General features: G+C 38.1%; 1 protein-coding gene across 32 annotated transcripts in view; it reads left to right on the top strand.

Moving 5' to 3' along the window:
- tcf7l2 (transcription factor 7 like 2) overlaps window positions 1–20,434 on the top strand; it is a 180,518-nt gene that overhangs the window by 65,201 nt on the left and 94,883 nt on the right. For 28 of the 32 annotated variants that reach the window (XR_007249533.2, XM_048550642.2, XM_048550644.2 and 25 more), the window contains exon 4: window positions 11,957–12,058. The exons of the other annotated variants lie outside the window; for them this stretch is intronic. Coding sequence is in view for 27 of the 28 variants with exons in the window: in XM_048550642.2 (XP_048406599.1) it covers window positions 11,957–12,058 (102 nt within the window). In the remaining variant the exon portion in view is untranslated. The remainder of the gene's footprint in view (window positions 1–11,956; window positions 12,059–20,434) is intronic. 32 annotated transcript variants of the gene reach the window in all.

Raw genomic sequence — 20,434 nt, 5'->3', positions numbered from 1 at the left:
ATGGATCTTGTTTATTTGTTATAGGCAGCCTTCTTCAAGATGTTTTGTCTGCTGTCTGCAAATCCAGGCCCATATTTCAGTCAGCAAGTGATGAATCTAATGAACAGCCTCTGAAGGAACATGGTAGAACTTATTGATTAATTTCAACATAGATTGAATTTCTTTCAACAGTTAAAACTTTAAAATGAAGTATGAGGGTACCTTGAAACATGACATTAGCATAATAATGTACTTGAGGAAATTGGTGGCTTTGGACCTGTAGTTTCCAAAGTTTTCCATTGTTACATCATGTCAGTGTATGTTGCAGATCAATTATAGAGATTGATTGCAACAATGAATCAAAATTTTTAGTACTTTTATCTTAAGCATTCCAAGATGATTGAAATGAACTTGAGGAACCTTGATATTTTCGCGAGAGCAATTTCCATAATTCCATAGTCATAGATTCTTAAATTAATCATTTGGTTTAATTTTTTTCCAGTGCTGATGTGAGACTTGCTATTTACATTGTGTATCCCAAACACAGGTTGATTTGTGCCAATCAGCATTTTCCTTTAGCTGTTCACCATGACTAAAGTACTGACCATGCCCAATCAATCCAAGACTCCGATCCTGCTGTCTAGTATTAGAAGTGATGCTGCGATCAGACCTGCTTGCCAAATGACACTGGGTGTATTAAAAAAATTACATTGGCTGCCAATTTAGGATTGTCAATTGGACTTGCATTGTGGTTCATTTATGTGTGCTAGAAGCTACACGTTAGTATACAGGATTCTGATCTTTGAAGATAGAACATGGGCATACTATATCTCGTTAGTATTCAATTTTCTTAATAGGATGCTAAAAATCAATGAGAGTTAAATGTAACAAAGCAAACTGGTGCTGTGAACTAGTCACTTAACTGTATTCCAGTACCTATCTAAATGGCTATTCTTTTGAATTTAGATTTTTTTTTGGTTGTTTTGTCAGAAGGGTATTAATGTATATAAAGAAGATTGATCCAGAAGATTGAAGAGTCCTTTGTTGTATGGCTTGTTGAAGTAAAAATCTAACTAGAAATGCCAGGACTCTTAAAGCATTTAGCTTCTAGTATATAACACATCTGTTTGAACAAAATAGATGACAGCCATTCTCTGGAGGACTCTTCTAGCACAGTGGTAGTACTCTACTTATTCCAGATATGTATCATAACACTTCTGAATAGAACGATTAGACAATATCAACAGTCCTTTTCTGAAGGGGCATTGTGACACAACAGTAGTGTACAGCCATTCTCTGGTTCGTTGCTCAGGGCATTGCCCTGACGTGCCTGATTTTAAAATTGAATGCTTGGTGGTTGACTGTCAATCATCATCTAACGGATTCATTCTCCATAGCTGCCAACAATTCAGTCCTAAAGCAGTATAAATATATTGGTATCTCTTCCAAATTATCCTGAAGGGTGCAGAACAATCCATGTTGCACATTTTTCATCGAATCAAATCCTTAGATTGTCATGACTGAAATAATTGTTAATTTCTCATTCATCACTTTTCTGACTTTCTCAATAATGCATTTAAAAACTTGTCAACAAGATTTTTGATTAATACTCATTAACTTGGGATTGCCTTTAAACAACCTAATTCTTCTATATTTGGATCAGTCTGGAAATAAGTCTTCAAAGTACTTGCTTCACTCCATTTCTGGGTATCATTTTGACTATCCATCTGTTTGTGTAAATTTTCTTTCATTTTAAATGTCTTGGTTTTTTTTATTACAATGACAGTATATCTTTTATGTGACCATTCCTTCGTGAATGCAGGCCTGACCTACTTGCCAGTAGTACCAGGGATAATTGGCACATCTAATTTGGAGGTCATTTAATCCCTAATCTGAAAAAAAATTACAGTGTCATTAAGACATACATTGGATTGTTCATGTGGCAGGTTTGCTGCTGTTAGTTGTTTTGAATTGAGTGAACCCACAGTATAAAGGGTAAACATGTTGAGCCATACCAAGCTTTCATTGCTTGAAGTCTAATTTCTAAACCGTAAGTATATTTTCATACCACTTAGTTTGCTGATCCTGTGACCAGGCTTTGTGATCCTCTGTTGCTCTGATCTTGGATTTAGTTGAAATTATACTCCTATCCACAATGTATAGCAGCATTGGGCAAGATGACTTTCCAGTGTTTTGATCTTTGTCTCCGTGTCAGGATGACTTAATGACCCCTCTAAACTCCTGTATTGTCATTAAGAGCAGCTCTTTAAGGAAACATTGGCTTTACTGAGTTCCTCCTGAGGCTGTAAAGTTGACTGTAACAAAAATAAATAAAACTGATGACAACTGCTTTTCCATTGTAGATCTGCATTGAGATTCTTCAACCATCTGATCAGTAGACACCATCCAAATAGGCCATGGTATCTCATTTTCCATCACTGTTATTTTAGTTTGTACACATTCAGGTGTACAAGCACATTAGATACAAATAAGACTGCAGCTTATTATTGTCTACAGGGATGTAAAGGAGATAGTTTTGTAAAACAGTGCCTGGCATTTGGGGGCACGTGTTACTAATCAATGTAGACTATTGTGTGTGCTTAGTGCATACAATTAAAGATCAGAAATGCATTGTTTAGCTAGGCTGTGTTTTCATGTTTTAGAAAAAAGTCAAATTTTGAAAATTCGAAATTACAGCAGGAAATGCTTCAAATATTCTGTTCTCCTTGGGGGGAAAGGACAGTTACAAAAACTAAACTAAAGGAATATGTTTATAATGGAAACTTGAATGTATAATTGGACTATATTAGAGTATTCTGACCACCTTAACTTGGTTAAGACCACTTGTAATACTTTATTTTGTGAATCTCCATTGTTAATCACTTCAGTATTGCTGCCATCCTTAATAAAATTAAAGCTGTGGTTTCTCAACGATGTAGCCAAAGTTTTCATGGAACATTATAAAAACTAAAAGAACTACAGATACTACAAATCAGGAGCAAAATCAGGAGCTGCTGGAAAAGCCCACCAACACTGGCAGCATCAGTGAAGTTGAAAAATCACAGTTAATGTTTTGGGCCTGGTGACCCTTCCCGCAGTTTTTCACAGCTGCTCCCAGACCTGCTGAGGTTTTCCAGCAAATTCTGTTTTTATTTCATGGAACATTACTTCCTACTCCATTCCAAGAAATGTGTAGATGTAGGAAGAATTAGGTAAATTAACATATTTCGATTGTATATGCATATGTTGGCGTTATTCTATCCACTTGAATATCACAAGATGCTGAAATGTTAGAAGATAGCAGAGAAAATGTTATATTTTTCTCTTTTTGAATTATACTCTTAAGTTCTCATGTTTAATTCCCTGGTATGGAGTGTTGATTTGAGGAAGAGATGTTTACTTTAAGCATGTGAACCTCAGGGTCTCTCTTTCTGTATAGCCTGGCAAAAAGATAGTAATACAAACTTTGACTAAAGGTGAGGCTGGAACCTTGATAGGGTCTCTGAATTGGGGTCCAGAGAGCCAACTGTATTACAGTACCTAGTGAATTCTTTGAACTTGAAATAAATGAATAATTGTGCTGAGCAGTACTTTAATTTTTCTTTTAAAACAAAATATGCACTCTGTAATACCTTAATTTTAAAAGAAAAAGTTTACATAGGTCATTTCACTCCATTGTGTAAGGATTTAGATTTGTACTCTAAGATATTTTGCTGTGTACTTGAGGAAAGGAGTAATTGAGGAATAAATGACTTCAGTGCTTAAATATATTTTTGACCTGTACTAGTAGGAAATCCAGTTTAGTTCTGTAGAAATATTTCTGCTTATGGCAATTTGTCATTAAACCTCTTGACCTGTGCTTCCCTCATACTTTTCTAGTCTAGAATTTAGCACTGTATGTTAAGTGCAGAAAGCATGGGGCCTCAGCAATTATCTGGCGTCTGTTTCCATTGTGTGAGTGAATTGTTTGTGAGGTGGTTACTACTACGTAACTCTGTAGGACTGCTTGTGTCCATCTGGTTCTGGTTATCTCTCTCTGCAGTAGGGCTGAGTCTCATTTCCTCACACTCACAAGGCACTACAGGCAGTGATCTTGTTATGCCTTAACATAATTGAAAATTACATGTTGTGCAGACTAGCAACACTGAAATGCAGACACACAAAAAACATATGGTTCAGGTAAAGAAATGAGGAAAAATAAGTTGCATTGTTAATAAAGTTAAGCCTCAGAAAACAGATCAGCAGCCTTTGGAACTTTACTGATTCTTGGTTTATTTTTTCCATAGCACCTTTTGCTTTGATTTTACTTTGCAGATTTGACTATAATATGAAATTATAAATCAAATCTGTAGCGAGTTGAGGACCTATCTTTTTGGCTTCCTCTGCATAAATCCATTTGATAAGCAACTGGACTACAAAGTCCTGCACTCAATAGCAGTTAAACTGACCTAGCTGCATCGTTAAGAAAGCTGCAACAAAGAGACCTTTTATGCATTAACTCTCAGATGGCCACAATATAACTAGTATGTATGTTCCAATTGTTAAATAAAAGCCTTTGTCCAAATAATGTGCACCCAATTCGCTGTCAAGGTTTGGCTTTCCTTTATTTAGCTAAACGTGATCAAGACTTACACCAATCTATAAAATAAGAGTGAAGTTGCAGTTTGCTTGAGGCTCGAAATGCCTTGTAGACTAAAGTTGCTTAGGTTTTCAGAATTTACATCTGATTATGCTTCTGAATGTACTTCAAATTGATGTGGAAAAAGGTTGCCAATTCATGACTGTTCTCTTGGATGGACTATTGTGATGAATCAAACCATTTTGTGGTGAGAATGAGGGTATGACAAAAATGAAAACACGCATAATTGTGCTCAAAGATCCCACCAGACATCCAGTCAGCTAATCAAGGAGCACCATTGACATGTGTAGTTACAATGAGCAGTCACCAAAGAAACATATATGAAAGCAGTTTGGAAAATTTATCTGCATGTGTGGAGTTGCCTCTTCAGGGTTGGAACTGCCCTATTTATTGCAGTGGCATGAAAAAATCGTGTAACTGTGATGTTGCTTTGGATTTGGCTGCTCACAAAATGAATGTTAAAGTGGATGCCTGGAAATGGCAAATAAAAATGTGAGAGAGGAAGTTTAGTAACTAACGTTTCCTTTCAATGGCAAAGAGAAGCTAGTAGTTTGACAGTGTTTTGGTGAAAACTCCTTGAAAGCAAGACAGCTTGCCAGTATCTGTGTGGTCAATCACGATTGCACATGCAGTTGTGGATGTCAGTCATGTTTTTAATAACAAACTTTGACTTCAGAAAAATTAATTATAAACTCTAAAATTGGAGCAGAAACATCTTGGGGTCTTGTCATTCTCTTGCTCGCTTTGGCTGTTTCTTGACACCAGCTTATTTGTGCACATTAATACACCTAGCTGAAGTAGTTTCACTTGAGTCCAACAAATAATTGACTCCAAAAGTTGATGTCCCAATTTAACTCTTATATTTGTTAAGCATTTAGCAGTTGCTACAGTGGGATGATATTGATTTTTTTCCCAGAAGACTGATTGAAAACTCTAAGACTGACCTTTATTGTTGTAGTGCAATAGGTTAAAAATTAGGACCGCAGAGCTGCTCTGAGAGAGGGAGGACTGGTAGTGAGCTTAACCTCAGGGTTGTCATACCTCCGGTGAGGAGTGAGGTTGAGAAGACAGGACCACCGTGGTAACCTGAGCCGTTGTGGGATTTGAACCCTCATGGTTGGCATCGTTGCAAGCTAGCTGCTCAGCCAACCGAACTGACTGACTCCCAAGTCGTAAAGGCACTTTGTGAATTCTGCCTGATCTTTTGACTTCTCCAGCGTTCAACTAATATTTTGGTGTTCTAACCAATGTAAAATGATTGATGTATTCTGATGTATGAATGTGAGATGCTGGTATCAACCCCTTATTTTGAAGTCATCACGCTGGACTGGAACAGTATTTGCAGCTGGTTTGAGGAAGCCTTGTCTAAATTGTTGTATGTGAAGTCTATTCCTGACTTACATTTTGCATTTCAAATGGAAACATCCAATCAGCCAGAGAAGTGGAATTGGTATGTGTTAACACCTGTAAATAGAGTGATACATCTAACAAGTTAGAGTAGCAATTGTGTCTGATTATACAGTGCCAAATTCAAAGCAGTCATGTAAGCCCAGGACTGGTCATTGCAATGACAATACATTGTCTTTTTCATGTATTTATCCTAAACCTGGGTTTAGAATCATCTCAAATCAATGGTTTAAAAATCTGAGAGTTCTTGTGTAAAATGAGTCTGGATGCGTTCAGTTTATTTAGTTCTGGATTCCAAGCACACAACCGTCTGCTAGGCTGCATAAACAGAAATTAAGATTTGAACATCACATTAACTGTGATCTGATTTTTGAAAGTGGAAAAGATAGGACAAAGTGTTCTTTCAAGACTCAATGAGGGAGCTTTAGCACCTTGTAGTTTATCTGGAAGCTTTTGATGCTGGCACTGGATTCCATTACGCAGTTGTAATAATTTTATTTCTTAGAAAGCAAAAAACTTTGCAAATGAAGAAAGTGAACAAACTTCCTGAAAAACACAAAATTTGATAGTGTATTTTGAGGAATGTTAATGTATTCAGATTTTAATTCTGGAAAATATTAAATGTTTGATGTAAAGGTTAGTTAAATAATGGAGTTATTCAACTCGGTCAGGATTGTTTTGACGGATCAAGAGCAAAAGAAGTTAGCATTGAAGTGTTTCAAGGGAAAATTAGTTGAAAAATAGCAAATGCAGATGATGTTTGGAGTATTGAAGGCACACTTCTACTAGTAAACAATATTCAATTCTATAACATTAACCCTAAATAACTGCATCTACATTTGTGAAGCAGTAGCAAATAATACCAGTGTACGTACTTTTAAAGTGGCAGTTATGGGCTGTAAGTGGAGATTTGTAGGCTGTACATTGGCTCAGTCGACCATGTTTACCTCCGAGTCAGAATTATGAATCCATGTGCTACTTAAGCTCATTTCGAGTGCAACACTGAGCGGTTGAACAGTGGAAGTAGGAGATGGCGAAATACAGTGTTCAGGAAGTAGTCCATTATCCTAAAGCACTGTTCTGACTAATAGCAAGTGCAGATTATGTGGCCATTCATTTACTGTCTTTTTCAGCTCTTGCTGCTGAAATTGCATGTCACAAAATGACATTTGTCTCAATGTGAAGCAGCAGTGTAGTATATGCTCCTGGATTCTTTTATGATCCTTTCTTCCCTCTGACCTCACCATCACTAGTGGGGCAAACAAATTTGGATCTAGGTAATTTTGGCATTGCCTTCCGAACCACTTCCAGAATTCAATGATCTTTCAATTGAAATTTTTTTAACGTTTAAATTGAGGACAATTAGCCAGTTATCCAAACAATGTCAGCACAAGATTTTTAAATACATAGTACAATACCATATTTAAAGTGCAGAAGCACAACACCAGTGTCAGCAATTCTTTTATTAGAGTTTATGCTCCATACATACTGTCTCACACTCATCAGCTAATCCCATCACCAAATCTGCCCATTCCTTTCTCCTTTTGTTTTATTGCTTAAAAATGATCATATGCTATTTGCCTTGTGTTGGTGGCAACAAGTTTAGAAGCTAACAAAATCATAAATACTTTGTGGAAGATTAAGGGAACTCCAGTTACCATTTGGAGAGGCAAGCGTTCTAACATAAGAAAGTCCTTAAGTATTGATATGGTGCTCATTCATTTGCCCCTCATTATCCCATAAGCACTCTTAAAATATTCACAAAGCTTGAATGTAGTGGATGTTACAAAATGAAAAGATGTTAAAATTTTAATCACGAATCCTTGCTACTTTTTTTAAAAAAAGAAAACTGGCTCTGATAAGACTTCCTCTACAAGCGTATCATTAGAGATAATGAAAAGCCACACAAGCAGTTGCCAAAAGTGTATGTGCATGCACATGTGCATATTGAGCTTTCAAGGACTGATATGATTGTGACTATCCAAATTTGAAACCGTTTTACAACAATGATTCCAAAAGGGAATAATTTTCAAAAGGAAGTTGGATAAGCACCTGAAGAGAAGTTTGCAGGGCTACAGGGAAGGGCAGAGGAGTGAAACTAACTAAATTACTGTTGCTGAGAATCAACTTTGGCTCAAGGCAGATTGTGTTCTGTGCTGTGACCACTCTGATTTGAGGCTGTTTCTGATGTTACATTATCCACTGTTGTCAAACCATTCAATAGGTTTGAAGTTTATTTAATGAGAATATGAAATATTTAGGACGAGCCTTACAAAATAATATCACTGCTCAGTGGCGATGAACACATTATTATAAACAAATAACTTGGAATAGGCAGAATTTTCTATTCATTTGAGCAGTGGGTAAATAGTGAAAAATGTGGCGTAATTGAAAAAAACAGAACCTCAACATTCAGACCTTTTTCCAATTATCTCCCACCTCAAGATTGTAAAAGACAAGTTCAGAATCTCACTAATGAGAAATGACTACCTTCCAGTCATTTGTGTGTCATTAATAGCTCAACTGGTCTCACTTCTGCACAGCTCCCAATTTTATCTCCTTCACTGAAAAACTAGATGTCACCGATTCCTGGCATGAAAGTCAGAGTATACGCTGATGGCAGCAGTTTCCCATTCATTGCTGTGTTCCTTCATTCAACTTGGTCTTCACTACAATGTCATTGTATGCTTCACGGACACTGTCCTCTTTCAACCTTCAAGTAAGTCCGCAATGCCAAACCACGATGGATGCGTTCCTCGACAACCTCATATGCCATATCCTCTCTTCAGGGCTTCGTTTTGGATGTCAGGGAACACTTAGGATTTGCATGCTTTTGCCAGATTACTTCGCATGCATGAGCACACATGCATCTCATGCTTATTTTGTGCATGTGTGCTGACTCAGACTGCCAGCCTTTGACTTGTGTTGCTTTTTAAAAGGCAGCTTGTCATTGTTTGGAACGGTCAAGCAGGTGAATATGTTGCTGTTCAGCAACCAGATCTATCAATGTTATGCTTCCAGCTTATACAAACTCCTTATGTGGCAAACACTGCATGTGACGTAGATGGGATGGAGGGTGAGAGAAAGAAAGAGAGAGAGCCAGGAGGAATAACAGTCTTTCCTGTAATGAGAATAGGGGAGGGACTGACAATAAAGTGGATGGAAAAGCAGTTGGAGACAATAAGGACTGCAGCTGCTGGAAACCAGACTCTGTCCCTGTGAGACTGGAAAAGCACAACAGATCAGACAGCATCTGAGGAGCATGTCAGTCAACATTTTGAGCTGAAACCTTTCTTCAGGGCTACACCTGATATTTGGCCTTGGAAGCATACAGCACGTTGGCCTTAACGTTGACTTCACCAACTTCAAAGTTCCCCCACCCACAGCCTTTTGCTGTGTCCAGCCCTCCCTCTGCTGATCTGACCGAACCTGCCCATCTTCCCACTCACCTATCTGTTCCACCCTTCCCATGGACCAATCATAATATCCTCCTACCATCATGCACCTATCACCACCTCTCCTACCCTACCCCCCGCAGCTTCACCCCACCCAAGTTTATTTCTGGGCTCCCCTCCCCAGTCCTGTTGAAATGTTTCGGTCCAAAACGTTGACTTTCCTTTTCCTTGGATGCTGTCTGACCTGCTGTGCTTTTCCAGCCTGTCGCCTGTAGATGATGGAAAAGCAGCTAATGATGCTGGGAGAAAAGAGATGGGGAGGTGTCCCAGTGAACAAATAAGATGCACACAGGACAGATAGTTGTTCGGAAGGATGAGGCAGGGAAGAGCTGTTGAATGAACATAAAAGCTTGCAGCAATAGGAGTTGTATTCCATGAGCCATGAGTTGAGTGCAATGGCAGAATCAGAATGACACGATGACCTTCGTGTGAGGGAGTGGCTTTGTGGTGTGCAGAACATTGTTTTACCTCCTTTCGCCTTCGGGGGGAACTGCACTGATCTAGCTTGCTATCTTATCCCAGAGAGGTTGTGTTCAGTGATGTGGTGGCCCCTTAGCTGATAGCAAGATATAGTGCAGAACACCTATCCTCTACCCCGCCCCTAGTACCTTTAGGCCCAAGGCACTAACCTACCTTTCTCAGTTTTTCCCTTGTGGCTAATGGTGCAAGACCAAGTGTGAAGGGCAGGTCCTGACTTGCAGGATGTGATGTACTGTGCAACTGGGATTTAAACATAGTCAGTGATATGACCTTGACAGAGTCCCAGCAGCGCGAGCATTTCTAGCTCTCCTGCTGTAAGATTTCCTGAGACGGGCACGCAAGTGACTGGTTGTAAAATTAATGTGATGTAGAGTAGAAGATTGCATGAGCAGTGGTCTGCCACGAATCACACTTGCAGAAATGCTTTGGCTGAAATTTCCTTTTTGGCAATGTGCTTTTTTTAGAACACTTTTTCAAATGGATTGGAGATCTTAATGGAATTGGAAGCTGAATGTCAACCACGACACATGTTTTGGCTTTGACTTTAGACACTTGTAATACCTTTTCTCTGTTTAATTTCATACTGAAACATCCCTTTGTGCTTTTTAAAAATATATAAGTAATAATATTACAAGAACACTCGCAAGTTCCAGTTCCATGTCAGGTCAGCGATTACAGATCCTTTCCCCAGTATACTCATGGGATGTCTTCCATGTGTTTTCTGTAGAATTTGATGCCTTTAGAAAATAAGACTGTTTCATGATGTAAGAGTTCAAGTAATGAACTGTTATATCCAGTATTGTACACCTTTTGAATATATCTATTGGAGAAGCAAGAATTGGTGGACAGTCAATCTTGTGATTATGTGTATGAGTTTCCATGTTAGGTGAAAGGGGACATGCTATTTTCATCACAGGCATTATTTGCTAGTAAAGTAATTCATTTAATATTATTATGGATGTGAAAAATGATTCATTGTTACATGCAATCAAGTTTGGGTATTTAAGTATTTTGCCTTGCTAGTCTAGAATGTAATATCTGGGTTCATAGTGCAATAATACGATCATAATCTAATTATTTGTTAATGTCAGTTCTCTGGTATCATGTTAATGTGGAGTATTGATAACAAAAGTGGTTATACAGATCACTGTTTTCTATTTGTAAAACTATGCTTGATTCATAAATTATCAAGTTCAATGTTGGAGAAAACACTTTTGTACTGTTAGGTGCCGAAATCCAATGCAAGTTTGGAACATTCATTAAGTATGATAAGAAATTACATTTATATACCAGCTACATTGGTCTCTATAAGTTAACAGACCCTTGGACATATTGGTAGAAAGACCGAGAGAGTGACCTTTCCCCGCTGCATCAAATTCTGCTTCTAGCCTCCCTCTGGAACTTACCGTCCTGATTTTATTGGAGTTCTACTCAATCGACTCAATTTTCTTTAGCTGATTAATTATTTTAAATTAAATATTTCTTTGATTCCGTATTCTTCTTGCAACCCAATCCAACTAATGTGTAAAGTTTACTTTTTTTGGCCCTGTTCCTAACCTGTTTGTTCCTGTTTCAGTTTCAATTAGGTCACCTTTATTGCTGGATGTTCAAATACATGTAATTGAGTTGATAAGATCCAAACTGGTGAAAGAAGTTGAGACTGGCTGTGGTTATAAGACACTGATTATAAGTTGGGACTGGAGATAAGAAAAATGAGGACTTAGGAAAGAAGTAGTGTTATTTTCATAAATTAAAATCATTGAATTGCCTTGTCCAGTTTTATTCTACAAAATGATTATTGTATTAACGTGCATGTTGTGGAAGTGAAACAATTGCTCAGATTTGTGACAAGGACATTATTCTTCACCATGGCAAACAATTTTTATGACAGTTCATCTTTATACTTTGTCATTTTGTGTTTGTTCATTTGTATTTATGGATTTTTGTTTTCTTTTCTTTTTTAATCATTTTCCTTTATTTTGTTTCCCATATCTAGTACCTGCAGATGAAATGGCCATTGATTGATGTGCAGGCAGGGAGCCTACAGGGTAGGCAAGGACTGAAGGATGCTAGGTCACCATCTCCAGCACATATTGTTGTAAGTAGTGGCTAGATGTATTTTCTTTGCATCAGTGTGAGTATTTCAAAAAATACTACCATTCAAGAACAAAACTGCTGGTAAATGATTAATGGAGAACATGCCTTACTGTTGCTGTTGTGTACAATATAGTTAAGCACAGAAGATCTGTGATATACTTTTGTGTATAATGTACTTTTGCCAAAGTGGGAACTGCATCAAATCTCAAAATAACAAATAATGGGCTTGCCAGTTTTGTACAGTGTGATTGCCATGCCTGGCCCACGGCAAGAGAGGCCGAATGAAAACATCTTTAAATTGTGTCTTCCTTGTGGTTTGAACAGCAGTACTTCAAATTTTCTTTGAGCTTCTCTCATGTTTACAGAAAACATTGGGGTGTGGTTCATTTTGGCTCTTGGATAGCGAGAAAGTCAACTTTGGTAGAAAATAATGACTTGTTGATCAGGTGAAGTGGATGTCTGTGCAACGCTAAAACATATTTCAACTAGTATACTTATATATGGACACGTTTTATAAGAGAACTTTCTCCCTTGCTTCAACATTTGTGAAATGTGTTCACCACTATAGTAAAGTGAAAAGGAGCTGCATTGGCAGTTTAAGACTGGATAAGATGTTTAATGGTTGAATTCTTCACTTCAGTATGAAAATACACTTTTGTCGCAGTTGGTGTGTTATATTGACCCTTGTTTGGAGTTGGGGGTTTTGACATAGCTTTCATGCTCTACTTCTCAACATTTGTGTTGTTAATATGACTGTGCCACCCTCACAACAGACTTTATGGAGTGTTGAATTTTTTTGGACCCATGAGTCTGAATCGGTGAAAGAAGGGAACCAGATTTGTCAGAGTAAATGCTAGGATCTAACTTATGGATGTCAGTAGCCTTGAACCTGTATTGATATGGTACCCACAGAAAAGTAGCTATAGACTCATACAAGATCATAACGTCCTTCTTCTCTTTCCAGCAACATTTCTGTTCTGTATTCACAAGCAGAAGTGAACCCTGAGCAGTGCTCTTTGCTCTGCTTCAGTGACTGGCTGAACACTGCACAATAGGTTATTCTTTGACCCCAATTATCACTGTGATCCTCCTCAGCTGCTAACAAAATACCTGTGTGCTGCCTTTGTTATGTGATTCATGAAGCCCTGATTACTTGTCCAATGGTTAACTTCTGTAAGATATTAATATCGTGCTATTTACCTTTCTTTATAAAAAAAACAAATTTATGGTGGATTTTTGGCAGCACCTATTGTGTGGGAGTTTTCATTTCCTCTTAACTACTATGTGTAGTATTCACTGTGCAAACAAAATGACAATTTTTTTTCCCCTCTGTCAAGCTGTTTATTTTATTTGACAAAAGTTCATTTTCTATCTAACAAGAATTAGCCGCTCAGTGATTATAGGTGAAATGTTTTAGGTACCTATTCATTTACAGTTACTATAGGATAGAATTAATTCACCTTGTCTTTGCACTCCTCATAAATTACTAGAAGATGGTACTCCTGATTAACATAGATGTCTTTTTTAAAAATGCTTTGCCTGTTGTTCTTGGCATTTAATGTGGCTGAGTGCTGAGTTTCCCATTTTTAAAATTGTGGAAGGTGACTGTGCAGAGAAGTTGTGCAGTTTGTACTTCTGTTGCCCTCTTGACACTTCAGCTTGTCCTGATCGCACTATGACTTTGAAATGTTTTCAAAACAGTCTTGTTAATTTACATGGATAGTGAAAATGCTCTGTTGTGTTGGGGTTGTTCTGTGATGCAGATTTTCATTGCGGTCAGTCAATATTTGGAGCTTTGCACAGATTTGACCTGAATGTTAGTGGTTTAATGTCAATCCCTCTGTCTTGAAATATTGTTTTCGAGCTGAAATGCCCAATACAGATTGTGATGTATTCTCAGACAAACCTTTTAGAAAATAAGAGTTGACGTGCTATGTGCTCATACATAGCTATCGCTGTTCACGTCTTGTTAACTGCAAACATTGTAAGCGTCCTTGTCAGCATGAGCCTTGAACATGTGGCTACCAACCAGTATTCTAGGGTGAAGAATGCTTCTGTTCAAAGCAAAATCACAAAGAATGTGTTTATGATTTTGCTACAGATAGCAAGCAGCGGAAATCTTCCTACAGGGAGATACCAATGATTATGTGACTGCTTTACATCTAATATTTGCAGTTTGGTAGCATGACAAGTTGTTTTTCACTAAATTCAAAGCATACCCTCCTGTGGTCACTAATCTGCCTGGTATGTATGCCAGATGCTGTTGCACTGCACAAATGAAGTTTGAAAAGTTTTTAATACTCGGTCTACCTGATAGTGTGGGACTTTTCTAATAGTAGAATTGATTGTGCTCCATTCCACATTACTTATACCCCCAAGCAAAAATCTGTTGAAAGTGTAGGGATTTTTGCTCACTGTTTTACCAAGATATTGTGTAAAAATGTTGATAACTGCGTGGAGATACAGTGTCTTAAATGCTGTTGAAGATAAGTACAAGCAAATTACTTGGAAATCAAAACTGAAATTATGTTAAAAGATCCACATGCAAACTTGTTCATAACTTACAAATATTGTGACTCCCTTTTGTAAATGTTACCACAATGACCTGCTGAGTCAAGGATAGGAAGTTAAACGTCTGATAAGGTGCTTGGTAAGTGTCAGAAGATAAAGAAAGCATCCCTAAGTCCAGTTCTCTCAGAGGTTGACTAGGATTGGTAAGAATGCATTCCAGATCATTGCAGACAAAATAGCAACCACCTTCCACCAAATACTCTGACAGTGTAGCTTAACCAAACTCCTGGCCAAACCTTCTCCAAACTGTAAAGTTAAGGAGGAAATAAAGCCTTTTGGAGAAGTGGGATATAATGTTATCAAGTTTAAAATGTCAAAATCAAGTGTACTAATGCAAAAACAAATGTAATTGAGGAATTGATGGGTTTATGATGTTTGGCAAAGCCCTTCAATTCCTGCTCATGTCGTGATACTTCAGAGTTAAATGGTCTGGTCTGTAGTGGTTTGTTTATATCGTTCTAGTTTTCATTGATTGCGTGTTCTGTATCTATATTGTTTTGATGAGCATAGATCATGGATTTACTTCTTGGCAGTATTTCATATGTTTTTTTTTCTTAATGCCGCTTGCTCCATTCAGCAGCTGTTATGGCCCAGAAGTAGCAACTTGCAGCCAAGCAATAAAAGTAATACATGATACTGGTGCCAGAGGTCAATCTGCCGTGGCTCGCAGAAATACCATAAAGAACAGTATGGAGCACTTTTAATAATTATCCACATAATTAAAAAAATACATGCTTTGTGTCGTTTATTGATTACAGAAGTCAGATAGCTTTTTTTCAAAATAGTAAAGAGTTTCAGAAATAAAGTTCGCATTTTAGTAGATGCACATGGCTGGCTATCAAACTTAGCACAATCAAAACAGCTGGACAAAGTGGGTAATCAAGCTAGTGAGGCAGTTAATGGCAGTATTTCAAGAATGTAATTGGAAAGAAATTGCTTAAGGCACAGAACAACTAATGTCACTTAGAGTTGTGATTTATCAGGAATGTAGTAACGTTTAATGGGAGGTTTGCATGAATTTAGAACTTTTTTTGGAAAAAGAATAAACTAATTCGCATTTCAAGACAGACTCTCCTTTAGATACTAGCACAAGAAACTAACGGCAAGTCCCCTGCACGCATCTGCTTGAGCAGAGCTTTGCACGACATCTTCTCTTGATGCTGTGCCAATGGTGGCACTGTTAATATAAATCTGATATTGAAACCCATTGACATCAGAGATGATTTTACATCAGAAGTATTTGCTTGGCTCAGATCACAGAGGGGTAGTGGCTGTGTGCCACATTTTCATTGTTCAAAGTACGTCCTTTGTCCCATTACACCTTTTCCTAGTTTTCTTGAGAGGAAATAAGAGCCACTTTTTACACAGTAAATGCAAGGTGCTGATTCATCCAAGTTGCCTGGTTGCAATCTGATTTTAATGAGAACCTGGATATCCAGGTTCTGCATCTCCAATTGAATCTGGACAACTGGAGCTGGGAATGCAGCACTTCTGATCTTGCATCCTGTGTAAGTTAAGCTCAGACCTATGTGCTTTGTATCCTAACTTGCACTAAATTCTGTTCAAACATATCCCGGGGCTTTATGATCTAGCTCGATGATGGATCTTGATCCATCAATGTCTCAAGTTTAAAAATCTGATGATCCTGGTCATGTCCTTTTTCTCTATATGTTTGAGAAGACAGAAGATCTTAACAAGTGTCATACTTGTGTTTCTTAATCCATACTTGGAGCTGACAATAGCATTTGGGAAGTACTTTTCATGAAGAACTTCTCTGAAACAGTTGCTACTATTGGTTCATATATATCAAAGAGTGTGATGCATAAATTGGTGTGGTAGACAGGTGCTGCAACCTTCTGCAACGCTCCTCTCCAATCAGGCCTTATATTTAAAAAAGACTTATGCATGTTGTTGGGAAAAATATTGGATAAGAAGAACTCCATGTTGGTCTGAAATGTGCTCCTGCTACTAGTTCACAGTCATGTTGCTTAACAAGGCAATAAAACAAGATGGGAACATCAGAAGTAACAATGGAAGTAGGACCATAAGATCCACTTGAGCTTATTGTGAAATATGTGCTGAGAGATTTGATGACTTGATCAATATATACGTGGTTACTTGACTCATTGTATCTTTGTCAGCCCTTTGAAAGCATCACTTACGAGTCCCGTTCTGTGAATCTTAAAACATGGATGCATACCATTCAAACCATCATGCCATTGTGATTTCTTGAGATATAAAAATTACTCAAGTAGTCCCACTCTGCCAAGTCTATGGGGAAAACACAATCTGTGTATTTCATCTGCCAAGCCAATTATCTTTTATGAGTTACATTTGTCACCAATGCACTCGCCAGTCAAAACAATATCTCCATATTCACTCTGTCCACAAGTCCACCCCATTATTTTGAACATATTAATAAATACCCCCAGTTATTTCCACTACAAGAGGAACAATGTAGCTTCTCTGGCCTGGCTAGGTAACTAAACATTGTCAGCTTTACTCCTCTGTCACACAGAATTGAAGCTGTGACAAGTCAGATGCCTTAAGCTTAAATGTAGTTTTCACTGCATATTTTAGAACTTTTTTTTAGAAAGAAGGAAAATTAACTTCTGACTTTTTAAGGTTAGGCTGGAACTAGTGTTGAGTACACTGAGGGTCAGTCATTGTATGTGAAGCAAAAGTGATAAGATGGCTTTGGGATTGTCATTGTCATTTTGCTGTAATGGTAGTATGTCAACATACTTGTTAAGAATGGCCGCTAGCCAAGATCCATGCACTGTAAGTAGTGTGGGAGTGACCAGTGAGATGCTTTGTTGTTCTCCCTTTCAAATGGGAACTGTCAAAGTGACTTTTAAATGTTTGTTTTGTTTTCTTTCGTGTGCCGCCCCCCCCCCCCCCCCCCCACCCCCACCCCCACCCCCATCCCTTGCCGTTAAAACCTGCTTGTAGTACAGGCCAGCAAAAAAACTGGATGAGCTTTTGAACCAAGAGAAAAACTCTTGGAACACACAGACCTGTTTCTGATTACCCTGTGACTGATGGCAGCCAGGTTACCTGAGAGCAGAAATAAGCAAGACAAAACAGCTTTCAAATTACTGACATTTGGCAGTAACAGTTCATCTGAACTAAATTTAAACAAGGAGAATGTTCAGAATAGCACATCCTTCATTCCTGTGACTGTGAAGATGGTTGATAAGACTGTGAATTATTTTTCAATGTGTATATTCAATTCCAAAAATTGGGCAGATTTTAAATAATGCTGCGTAATCCTGTTAGTTATGTACAGAACTACATTTTATTCACTAATCTGCTCAGGAGCAATTTTTCCCTTGTGCAGCCTGTAACCTTCATGAAGAGAGAAAAGTTAGAACAATGCTGAGGCAGCATAGAGCCATGAACAAAGAACAAAGAAACCTACAGCACAGGAACAGGCCCTTCGGACCTCCAAGCCTGCGCCGATCAAGATCCTCTGTCTAACCTGTCATCTATTTTCTAACGGTCTGTGTCCATTTGCTCCCTGCCCATCCATGTACCTGTCCAAATATATCTTAAAAGGTGCCAACGTGTCTTCGTCTACCACCTCTGCTGGCAACGCGTTCCAGGCGCCCACCACCCTTTGTGTAAAGAACTTTCCACACATATCTCCCTTAAACTTTCCCCCTCTCACTTTGAACTCATGACCCCTAGTAATTGAGTCCCCCACTCTGGGGGAAAAAGCTTCTTGCTATCCACCTTTTCTGTACCCCTCATGATTTTGTAGACCTCAATCAGGTCCCCCCTCAATCTCTGTCTTTCTAATGAAAATAATCCTAATCTATTCAACCTCTCCTCATAGCTAACACCCTCCATATCAGGCAACATCCTGGTGAACCTCCTCTGCACCCTCTCCAAAGCATCCACATCCTTTTGGTAATGTGGCGACCAGAACTGTACACAGTACTCCAAATGTGGCCGAACTAAAGTCCTATACAACTGCAACATGACCTGCCAACTCTTGTACTCAATACCCCGTCCAATGAAGGAAAGCATGCCATATGCCTTCTTGACCACCCTATTGACCTGCGTTGTCACCTTCAGGGAACAGTGGACCTGAACACCCAGATCTCACTGTTCATCAATTTTCCCTAGGACTTTTCCATTTACTGTATAGTTCGCCCTTGAATTTGATCTTCCAAAATACATCACTTCGCATTTGCCCGGATTGAACTCCATCTGCCATTTATCTGCCCAACTCTCCAGTCTATCTATATTCTGCTATAACAGTTCTATACATTATTTAGGTGTCCAGCAGCAGTGTAATATCTTGACAGACTGAGTTATTATAGTGGTCTGTTATAATGCATGTTGAATAAGGTGATATTTCCAACAAGTTTGTTGAAAATAGGACATTATTTTTGTCTAAGAAATAATGTTCTTGTATCTGGTCAAATTGCATTCGAGCATGTTGGATTTTAACAACTGGCTGTTGAACATGACAATGTAAGAGTCAGACCAAATGCAAAATAAAGGTAATTACTTCAGAAGATTGACTCTGACTCTGGACAATTCTCCTCTTGTATTGATGGGGTGTTTTTTTTAAGGATGTTTTCCATAGAAAAGGGTAGACTCAGCTCTTGTGGAGATGGATGTCACCTTTCACAGACTGCCTGCAGATTGTTCACACTGTTAATGTGGACAGTATTGTTCCTGATGTTCTGTTTTAAATTGAGTGGAGGAAAGAACACCTGCATGTCTTTATTTCATCAGCAAAACAAAAGCCGCAGTGAACAATTGCTCAACTTTAACTAAATGAGCAGTTGAACCAAAATTTAAAACTATGGAGTCATAAACTTGAAAGGTCATGTAGGACATGAAGTTGAGAACAGCTCACTCTGAGCCGCACTGTAAAAGGGAATAATGTCGTCTTTTTTCCTTCCCTCAGTGTTCTTGCTGAATGATAACAAGTAGCCTTTTTCATTCATAGTGTTCATTTGTAACTGAGCCTGAAGAATAAAAATTATAAATGATTATTCAACAAGACAGTACCTCTTTGTTAACCCTTCTAGGCTGTCTTTCAGATCTGCTTAAAAATGCATATGCACAATGTAATGCTCTCATTATTGTTGGCAATAGTTGCAGTTATCCTTTTGAAACACATATTCATTTTTTATGTGGAGTTTAGATGGCCAAACTTTTATCAATAAGGCACTGAAGTGGAAATTAATAAAAGTATGAGGTTTTGGGGAAGGGGGGTAATGATAACTAAATTAGCACTCATCTTCGTGACTGCTGCCTCCTGTCGACTGATTGCAGAACAGCATTGGTTTTTAACTCGTACTGCCACTTAGTTACTTTTAGTTTGTTAGGGAGATTGATATCCATGCATGGCTCACTTTACCAGTTTTATATTGAACCTGGTTTCCTAATTCTGACAGCAGAATCAGAAAATCCTAAAAATTTTGCTGCTCAATTCTACAGTTCAGTAAAACAGCTAGTTCTCTCACACTTGGGGAAAAATGCTGTGTGGTCTCTGGCCTTCGACTCTCCAATCTACAAAGCAGCAAAAATAAAAGTACCTTAAATAAGTATATGCATTTATTTCGTTTTATCTTAAAGTTCCTTTTCTGTTCAAATATTAGAAGAAAACTTTTTTGTGTGTCTGCAGCAGAATGTTTTTCCTTTGAGAAATACCAGTGTTTGTGTTGCAAAAAATATATTTGCTTTATTAAATGCATTAGGTGATGTATTGTTTGAACATTCAGCCCATTCTTATTTTACCAGCAGCACTGCTGGAAATTTTAATGCTGAACACTTTGAAGGAAGT

Source organism: Stegostoma tigrinum, chromosome 20, assembly GCF_030684315.1.
Source record: "Stegostoma tigrinum isolate sSteTig4 chromosome 20, sSteTig4.hap1, whole genome shotgun sequence".
In the NCBI taxonomy this organism is placed as follows: Eukaryota; Metazoa; Chordata; class Chondrichthyes; order Orectolobiformes; family Stegostomatidae; genus Stegostoma; species Stegostoma tigrinum.
Note: the sequence above shows the minus strand (reverse complement) of the source record. Positions and strands in the feature narration are given on the sequence as shown.